Source organism: Colobus angolensis, unplaced genomic scaffold, assembly GCF_000951035.1.
Source record: "Colobus angolensis palliatus isolate OR3802 unplaced genomic scaffold, Cang.pa_1.0 Scaffold320, whole genome shotgun sequence".
NCBI classification, from domain to species: domain Eukaryota; kingdom Metazoa; phylum Chordata; class Mammalia; order Primates; family Cercopithecidae; genus Colobus; species Colobus angolensis.
Window position 1 is genome coordinate 2315077 of NW_012116489.1, and position 10190 is coordinate 2325266.

Genomic DNA, 10190 nt, shown 5'->3' on the forward strand with positions numbered 1-10190 from the left:
TGAAATGTGAACATTAAAGAGGAAGGCAACTTGTGTCTCTCTCTTTGGGAGTTTAGCCTAGATACCTGGGTCTAAATTGTACTTTCTTGTTTGCTGCGAAGATATTAAGTTTTATTTTTCCTTTGGATAAAGAGATGTATGTAACTGACTGGCATATATATCTCATAGTTTTCTTCTTTTCCCCTAATGCAATAAGCACACAACCATGTCAACACAAATGCTAACAAATACTGATAATATCTTCCACAATTATGACCTTGCTACATCAAATGACTCGTCAATAATCTGAATACACAGAATAAAATGTTTATTAGTGACAATATCAACAAATATAAAATCTATCATGAAGATTTTAGTGCCATTTATTTGAGTACTAATTATATGTCAAATGCAGGGTGAAGTGTTTTGCATAGATTACGTGCTGTAATCTTTATAATGACCCTACTATTTAAAATAGTTCCTACCACTATTTTCCGTATAAGAATCTCAAAGCTATGAAATAATTTATCCAGTTTCCATTCCTCAAAAGTAGTGGCGAGTTGGACCAATCTGACTCCAGAGCCCGGCTTCTTCAGCACGAGGTGATTCTACCTCATTTATCATGAAGGAGGCTGTACTACATCATGCCAGCACGGATTCCTGCTGGATTTCTGACTATTTGGTTTGCTTTTGAGTCTGAGTCAATTTAGCCCTGCATGCCATCTTTTTTTATGTTGCTAAAGTGATGTGGCATAGTGGAAATTCTCTGTCCTGAATATTAATAGCCTTACATTTCCCTTACTGAATTGGACTGGTAGCTGTATAATCTTGGGAGAGGTATCTATCTAGCCTCAAACTGAGCTCCACATCTGGAAGCAGGTACAACATTTTCCCTATGGCCATGAAAAAGCAGGGTAAGGCTCTATAAACATGACGTGTATGACTAGTTTTGGATAAATCAGTAGATAAGGGTACAGACACCACCTTACTCAACAATATGTTTCCCAGGAATTAGGACAGTGTCTGGTCTGTCATAACAGAAATAACTAACCAAAAAAATATAAGGCATCATTTTCTCTACGTCTTACATTGTTATAAGAAATGAAAACAGCCTAGATTTAACTATTCATTTATTTTTAGAAGCAGGATCTCACTCTGCCACCCAGGCTGGCGTGCACTGCCATGATCGTAGCTCACTGCAGCGTTGAACTTTTGGGCTCAAGGGATCCTCCTGTCTCAGCTTCCCAAATCACTCTGATTATAGGCACGAACCACTACACCCAGGTTAACACATTTTACATGTATAAGACTGGGTCTTTTTTTTTTTTTCTTTCACATCTAGTTCTCTCAGTACACTACAATTTAGTAGTAAGTAAAAATTGAGTGCAAAAACCATCTACACCCACACTCAGCCTGTATACCGAAAATGGAAACCAAATCTTTCTGACCATATAACATTATTTTGCAATTCCATTGTCTCTATTAGCATTATCAGAATCTCTTCCCAGTCCCGATCAAGTCTCTGTTTTGAAACATCATCATTAAATTAAATTCCAGTTCTCATTAAATTTTGACCTTGTTTTCTTCCCTCTGAGACCTTGTCAAACTTCTGTTGGGGAGGAAGTCTCCCCTACCTAGGTAAGCAATAAACTTAGCTTTGCGTCAGGTTGCGTTGGTGACATCTGGGAAGCCAGCTTTCAACAAAGCCTATAGTTTTCTAAGACCTTAAAGATTTTTGGAAACTGCAAAGCCCTGTGTAAAGATAGATTTCATGACATAGCAAATAAGTGAGTATACACATTTCTGTTGCATTTAATTCTTTCACAAATCATGTGTTTAATACTTAATAATAATAGAGCAAAATATCTCCATCATATTTACCTGTGATATAAATTGTTCAAATCTGTCGATTCACATTTTTTAAAAAATTATAAACTAGAATTTCATCTCCCAAACAGAAATTCAAAACAGCATTTTATTTTTACTATCTCATGGCATTTTTATTTATATATTTACAGAGTTAATTTCTGAATAAAGATGGTTACATCTAATTTACTGGATAATATGGGGTCTTACCTTTTCCAGTTTTGAAAGAGCAAGAGAATAACAGTCTTTGGCTCTGAATTGCATGAATCTCATGTTGGCTGGGTGAGTTAGCTCTGTGATAATACTGAGACTGGAAAACAACCTACATTTCAAAAGAACATTTGCATTACACTAACAATCCAATATGGTATTTTTTATAACAACATATTTATGAGTGAGTGATTCCTAGCCTTAGGCATAAAACTATATCCAATTACAACAGCAGGCAGTGCCACATAAAATCTTCTGTACAATGCAGGAAAAATGAAACAATATTTCCCAAAGAATATTTTAACAGACATTTTAGCACAATAAGAAAAATAAATTCAGTAATTTGGCTTTTATTAGATATTTTCTCTTTACAATTATGGAACAACATAGAAGAGAAACTCATAAAGGTGATTTAAGAAGTTACAAGGTTACTTTGCGGATGGTATTGAAACAGAAATTTGTAAAGATAAATAAGCTGATGGGCAAAAATTTCACATAATGAGCTTCTTGTCCATTATGTGAGCTCCTTCATGTCCTATGGCCCCTTATTCTCATAGTGCGCAGTTTTTAAATGTCAAATCTTGCTACAACAAACTTCTGAGATGAGGAAATCATTTATATAAAATTTCATTGTAATGAATCAGGGCCAAAGCTAAAGCATTGATAGTGTTCCCCAAAAGTCTCCTGAGAATTTTTTTCACAGGTCCCATGGCTTCACATTAGCTTTCTTCCCATTTGACACTCTCTCAAATATATACCAAAACGAACACACATACATACACGCTCACACAAGATTGATTCCCCCCAGAGAAAAGAGGCAGGATGATACCACAATAAATGCTTTTTATTTTTGCTGTTGTTCATGATCTGATCCTTACCTGATATCTATGCATCCCTGTTAGTTTTCCTTGTTTAAATATTTTGATACTCTCTGTGGCAGCCACTTCTGTGATAATCAGCTTTGTTTTCCATATGATATGTCTTTAAACCAAGTTATGACCACTTACAATTCCCATCACTAGGCTGAACCATCCCTTGAACTCAGGGACTAGAACTGACTGCAAATATGCAGGATATAAACAGCCTGTTTGTGTGGCTCAGGAACAAACAACTCCTGCTGCTCTCAATTTATGAATGTATGCTCATTCAGTCATGAGGGTGCTGTCACTTCCGTGTGCCTGAGTGCTTGATGTGGTACATGCTTCTTTTAAGATGGGGGCCCTGTCCCTGAACCTCAGCGTTACAGATGAGTTTTTACCTTTCCTCAGGTCTAACTCCAGAAGGTTGATGGATGATTTGCCAGGACTGCTCCCTCCTGCTGGGGAGAGTGGGTCCACCCTACTGCTCTGCAGCCAGCAGGGTCTTTCTTAGCCTTCAGACCAGGCTTCTCTGATTATCTGCCTCTCAGGCGTGTTTCCACTGGGCTTTAGTCACCATTCTAGTTAAGACACTAACTCATCTTTAAGAACAGTTTTTTTTTGTTTTTTCCCTTGAGTTATCTGTGAAACTTAACATGCCCTCTTGGCTGTGAGCCCAAATGGACTAACATTGGGTCTTATATAATCAAGGCCCTTGAGAGCTAGGATATCTTTGGGTATTTTGTGAAATCTTTTAATAAAAGGAAGAAATATAGCCAGTATTATATGGCTTAATCTTTATTTTGATAATAAATAGTGTTATAGTTCTTGATTTAGGTAAATTGTAATAATCATTATTTAAATAATATCAGCAAAACAATAACCAGGATATAATTTCTTTTGCTGACTTCTAACGTTAAAAATACTGTAATTTCATTTGTGCAACTGATACCTTTTTCAATAGTTCTGTGACCTTAAATTCATTACAGAAACTCTAAATATCAGATTCTGCAAAGAAAGGATGTAGCAAAGCATGAAGCTAGTGGCTACATACTAAAGGTACTGTTTCTTAGTTAGAATGGTTATTACTATTAGTTTTTTAAAAATTTTCTCATGTTCCTATTTCTGCCTGAAATGCCATTTCTTTTCTGTTTCCTTTTCTCCTGAATCTCTATATTATGAAATCACAACCAATATTTAAAGTGGCTCTCAAATCCATTCAAGATGAAACTTAAACTATTTTTAAAGTCAGAATCATCCCCTCCACTTTGGTTCCCCAGTGTTTGACTTATTGATTAAACTACCTGATGGCCTCTCTAGCTTCCTGGTTGGTTTTATTCATGCCTTAGTTATCTTAATAAATCGTCACACCAAGAAAGCAAGGTTTCCCTCTCAGTGCCTATGACCTTATATTCCTTTAATTAACAAATCTTTGTGAAAGTAAACAATTTCTCAATTCATGTTTGTGCATTTGAGATGAAATCTTGATGAACAGGGCACGGAATTTAATTAGATAAGCTTACGGAGAAACACTATAGTATCCATATTTCACAGGACTTTCTTTCAGCAACTCTATTCTCACTCAAAAGTCACCCATGATGGTACATTCAATAAATAAAAGTTATTCTCCCAAAAACTCGTTAAAAATTAGAAAAGTGGCCTGATGGAAAAAAATGTCTATTGACTTTTGGCTGGCAAACTCCATCTGGTAGGCCTGGGAAATGCCACCAACTGCCAAATTTCATACCATCTGGGAGTTTCAAAGTATTTATTTAAGAAATATTTTAAAATAACAATGTCACTAAAGATATTCACCATATATGGTTGTCACAGACAAAATTCAATCATCTGGAGAAATAGAAACTAAAATGAAAAATAGGACAAAAATGAATCAATGAACACAAAGCCCTATAGACTCATGCAGACAATAAATCCCACATTTATGCACTAAACTTTAAAAAGAAAAATTAATGGATCTAAGGTTCTCCTCTTTGTCTTTTCCTTTTTTTTTCTCTCTCTGACGGGATGATGCCCATAAAACAATAACTATAAAGTACTACTCTAAGAGTTGTCCATGTGTTAACTCACATAATCTTCACATCAGGTAGGAACCCTTTTGTGTTTCTATCTGTATCCTCTCTTTCCCTAGGAAGAGCTGAGGGTGCATGTCTCAACCCTGACTCTATCTTTTCAGTGTCTTTAGATGCGTGTTGGTCTGTGCCAAGCTGTGAGGAGAGATAAGCCCTACAGGACAAGTCTTGTGGTTGTCCAGTATGGCTCCTGACCAAGGTTCTCAAGGGTGGATTTTAAAAGCCCACTTTTGCCTACACCAAAGTCACATCCTCTTGCCTAATATTTTTAACTCTATCTGCCTGACTTCTTTGGATCTCAAGAGTTTCCAATTTGTGTTAGAAATCAAGAGGGTCACATTACCTCTTCAAACTGCAAAAAACTACTCTATGATTTACCTCCAATTATTAGTTTATAGATGAGGAAACGGAGGCCCAAAGAGACAAAATACTATATTCAAGGTAACATTCTAGTAGGTGGCAGGGCCTGGGTCACACCACAGCATTAGGTGCTGAAGCTTCCCCTCCCCATTATAATAAAGAGGAAGATAGATCAGTGTAAGGAAACACAGATGACCCAAATAAAATAAATTATTAACAATATCTAGCAATGGATTCGTGTTTTATATATTAAAAATCAACTCTTTTAAAAATAACATTTTATAAATTACTTTTATTTAGCCTTAAGGAATAATTATCAACTTTTTACTCTCAGAAAGTTCTGGTCTCCAGGAGATAGATAAATACATAAAGTAAGATTCCTGACTTTAAATACTATAATATAATAGATGAAACAATAAAAATTCACACATTATAAGGATATATGTATTTTTTCTAGGGGTGATAAATTGTGGCTGACTCAACACTCCTAGATTAAGTAGCATTAAGACACTAGTGAATGAATAAATTATGAAGAACATTTAGGACAGTGTTGAGATCTCAGGCTAGAGATAGAATTTATGAGGAAAATGTAGTTACAAACTAATGAAAATAGAGTTTAACTTTTGGAACATTTTTATTTTCCTTAAAAAATATGTATTTTATCCTTGATATAAATCAGTATTTTCACTTTGAATCAAGTTGTGGTTACCTGGATTCTTTTGTTTATTATCCTTTTATGACGTATCTTATCAAATAGAAATATACACATATGTAGCTAGAAATATTTGGGGTCTTAATAAGAGTGAGTGAAAATACGATTGAGTGACCCAGTCACTGTATTTGAGTGACTTCTGGAGTTGAAATTAAATAGGACAACATAATTTACATGATGTGCCTCCCATTTCTGTTCTACATAAATGAACATAGAACATTTATGTTATTTTGGACTGAGAAACTGAAAGTATTAGCTAAGCCTGCCACCTAGTGAAAAATCGAGAACTAATACTTATATAATGAAACAGTATGTTAACGTCCTTTATATCCATAGACTATTACTTGTATTCAGTTATAATATTATATATTTACAAATTTGGTTGTCTAATAGATTTATTTAGGCTCCTTTGAAACACTATTAACGTAAACCTATTTCCATGTCTTAATATGAGCTAAATACATTTTGCATGTAGAACATTTTAGAATTAAAATGAAATAATAAGTCTCTTTCCCCTGGGCACTAGGAACATAATAGAGCAACACTGTAATTAAAAAAAAAAAAAGATATAGTTTGTTCTATTTAAAACTTTTCTACAATTACTTCATATTCTGACTCAGTGATGTAAATATAATTGTGGAGATGTGTAAAATATCTATGGAAGAGTTCCCTCCCTGCATTAATTTATTCAATAAATATTTTTACTAACCAATATAAAGATGAAAAACATACCATATATTCTATTTCACAGGCTACAGGGGGAACTCTGAAACTAGATGCATTTGTATCATAAAGCAAAACACACAAATATAAGAACATTGGAAAATGTTTATGACATCTTATTCAAAATATTACATAATGAGCTATATGTTACACTACAAATTCTGATTTGCCATGGTAGCTGGAAATAGTGTTTTTAAGTAACAGGGGTATACATTAATAGGAGGTATACAGACACACTTAGATACACATAAAACACTAATTGGAATTTTTGGACTGCAATTGACTATCAACACTAAAACAAGTATAAATGTATGTAATCTTTCATAAATAATTTAAAAATACTTCAGGAAGTCTGAGTTAGTAATAAATGACAGTATGATAAATATCAGGAATCCTCTGAATCCTCAAAAATCTTATCCATGTAAACCATCACCAATCTAAACATTAAAAGTGGTTTTCACTATATAAAGGCATCACTCTTACATTTATACATGTTGAGTATTTTAAATTATTTACTTATACTTATGATTATATTATTTTGAAATCTGTCATTTTCCATATGCAGGTACGTGTTGTTTCCTTAGTAAGATTATGACTAATTGTGCCAATCTAAAGACAATATTCTTTTCTTTTAAAACACAAAAAATAAATAAACAAAACTTGCCCTTCTATGCTCTTATAGTCATGGCAATGCAGAAGTCTCTTAACTGGTCTGCTCTTACCCACTCTTTCTTTTCCTGAAACGATTCTCTACCTTGCACCTGTAGTTATCTTTTAAACTTCTCTATCCTTCAATGATTTTCTGTTATTCTTAAAATTCATACCAACTTATGAACATACTTTACAAAGCCATGAAAATATGACTTCTAAATTCCATTTCAGCCTCCTTGCACCAGTCTTCCCCTTGCTCTGCTCCAAGTCCTTGAATAGTCACTATCAGGATCTCAGAGCTTCATATATGCTGCCCTATATGGAATATGCTCTACCCATCCTTTTGCCCATTTAGTCTCTCTTCACTTTTCAGGTAAAAGATTATCAATTCCTCAGGAAGACATTCTCTGACCCATGGGACTAGAGCAAATATTCTTGTTATCTGGGTCTATATACAATTCTACATATTTTCTCCAATAATTGCCACAGTTATAATTCTCTAATTAAAAATTTAAATGACTGCCTTAATATCCTCCCTGTTAGACTATTAGCATTCTAAGGCCACTAGCTATGTCCACCTTGTTCATCACTGCCGCCACAGCATCCTGTCTAGTCCTGACACTTACTAGATATCCAATAAACCTAGGGGCCAAGCATGATACATTAACAAATCACAATTGCAGGCATGGCCACAGATCCTGTCCTACTATAGATCTAATGCAGGAGATGCTCCATTCCAAACAGATGACAATCCATGACTGTTTCAATGTTTCCATTGACATTGCTCATTATCTTACAAGTGTGGTCAGCTAAAGTTTAGAAAACAACAGCAAAAACAGCAACCAAAAATCTTTGTATTAAAACAAAATCAACCCAAGCAAACTTCTCAACTAGGTCACACCTGGACTTTTACCATACAAATTCTCTACCCATTCTGCCCTAAATATTATTCTGTGTACTCTCCAAAGAGATGGTTTTTGTTTTGTTTTGTTTTGTTTTTTTCCCCCAGCTCCTAGATAAAGTTCTCTTGTCTTTCTTGGCACTCTGATCATAGGCCTGAATCCATCATTGTTTTTCTAGATGGGCTAGGATGAGACACTAAATTTCACTAAATGTTTATTTCTTTCTCAGTAAAATTAAAGTAATGACAGATGCCAGTGACATGCCAAACAGCCACCAAGAAGGATATTTTGGTAGATCAATTTGACATAGACTTTTTACTGTGATTGTTTCTAATCCAAAGCACATTTTGATTTGCGAGTTTAAACTTTGTTTAGATATTAGTACTTGTTCATACAAACATGAAAACATGCAATGTTTTCCAATTGTAATGATTGTCTTGTTATCTTTAGAAGGGTAAATTTCAATTTGAAATTGAGGACTTGCTTTTCTTTCACTTTTGAGGAGCTCTTTATACTGGGATGGCTTACTTGAGTGTCTTCTCTTAGATGTGTAAATAAAAATTCTTTTTTGGAGAGAGGTACAACGGGATCTAACCCCAGGAAGATCTTATCTCCTTATTGTCTTTTGTATGCAGAAATGTGAATGGCATCTGGGGAGGTAATGAGCCAATTGCTTAGGATTCAAGGAGTCTTTTCTGAGTAAAGGAGTAGAGATACACTACTCCTCTAGAGAACATGGAACCTCTGGAGTAGAGGTAGTCTCAGAGAAAGTTTGCTGCTTTAAAGGCCTACTAAGAGTGCCCCCTCCCTGAGGAAAAAAATAATAATAAATTTAAAAAAAGAAACAATAAAACTCATCATGAGAGAAAGAACAAATCAGGGTAAGTGATAAATAAAAGTCTTTTCTAGGTCGTTCTAGCACTCTCATGATGTCTGAAATTTACTTTTCTAAACACTTCAAAATAAACAATGTGATAGATGGATGCATCGGTTTAAGTTAAACACCAGGTGCAGCTGGCATTCTATTTCATCATCTAAGGTGGCCAACTTTGGTTTTTAATCTGAATGTTCACACAACATTACTTCTGTTATCTGTGCTTCTATCAATGTCATAGGCCTTACCAGTCAACGAATTAGAAATTAGCTCTCAATTGAGAGTATGAATGGTGTTCTCTAAGATATAAGGATTGGCTGAAATATTTTAAAGATACTATTCCCGCATGCATAATTAATGTATAAGAATTTAGTTCTCTTAGGGATGGGGCCCAAAGCTTTAATCCTAAATACTCTGATTTTCCAGCCATTGTGATTGGATTTCTAGTTGTTTGATGCTTACTGATGAGGGTAACTGGATCCTACCTCTGGAATGTTTTCATCTGCCTCTAAGGAATTTCATGCAAGGTGGTGGGTAGAGAACCTAAAAGGAGAGAAAACTGGGAGTAGGAGGAAGAGAGAAAAGGGAGAGAGCTGAGATCAGTGTCAGTGTGTAGCAGATGATCAGTAATTATCCATTGAGTGTTTCGGTGCAACAGTGATTATCATGATTGATCATAGACTTGAATCTGATTAAGGAAGGAAAAAAGCCCTCAGGTGATAAGGGTAAGTAAAATGGTAGTAGGATCAGTGGATGACAGGTTCCAGTGTGGTCAAAGGACTATTAAGAGTTGGGGCTATTAGAAGAAATTAGATAGAAAATAAGTAGCACTACTCAGAGTGTTGAATGCTAGAAACTGAGAATGTGGAGGGTAAAATTATTCATTGTTCAAGGTTTAGGCTATGACCATGAGAATGGGTGGTGGAGTGTAAAATTATTCATTGTTCAAGGTTTAGGCTATGACCA

General features: G+C 34.9%; 1 protein-coding gene across 3 annotated transcripts in view; it reads right to left on the minus strand.

Moving 5' to 3' along the window:
- The window catches only part of KCNT2 (potassium channel, sodium activated subfamily T, member 2), a 406969-nt gene that overhangs the window by 90232 nt on the left and 306547 nt on the right, over nucleotides 1-10190 (minus strand). For all 3 annotated transcript variants that reach the window (XM_011951598.1, XM_011951597.1, XM_011951596.1), the window contains one exon: nucleotides 2056-2167. In XM_011951598.1, coding sequence (XP_011806988.1) covers nucleotides 2056-2167 — 112 coding nt within the window. The remainder of the gene's footprint in view (nucleotides 1-2055; nucleotides 2168-10190) is intronic.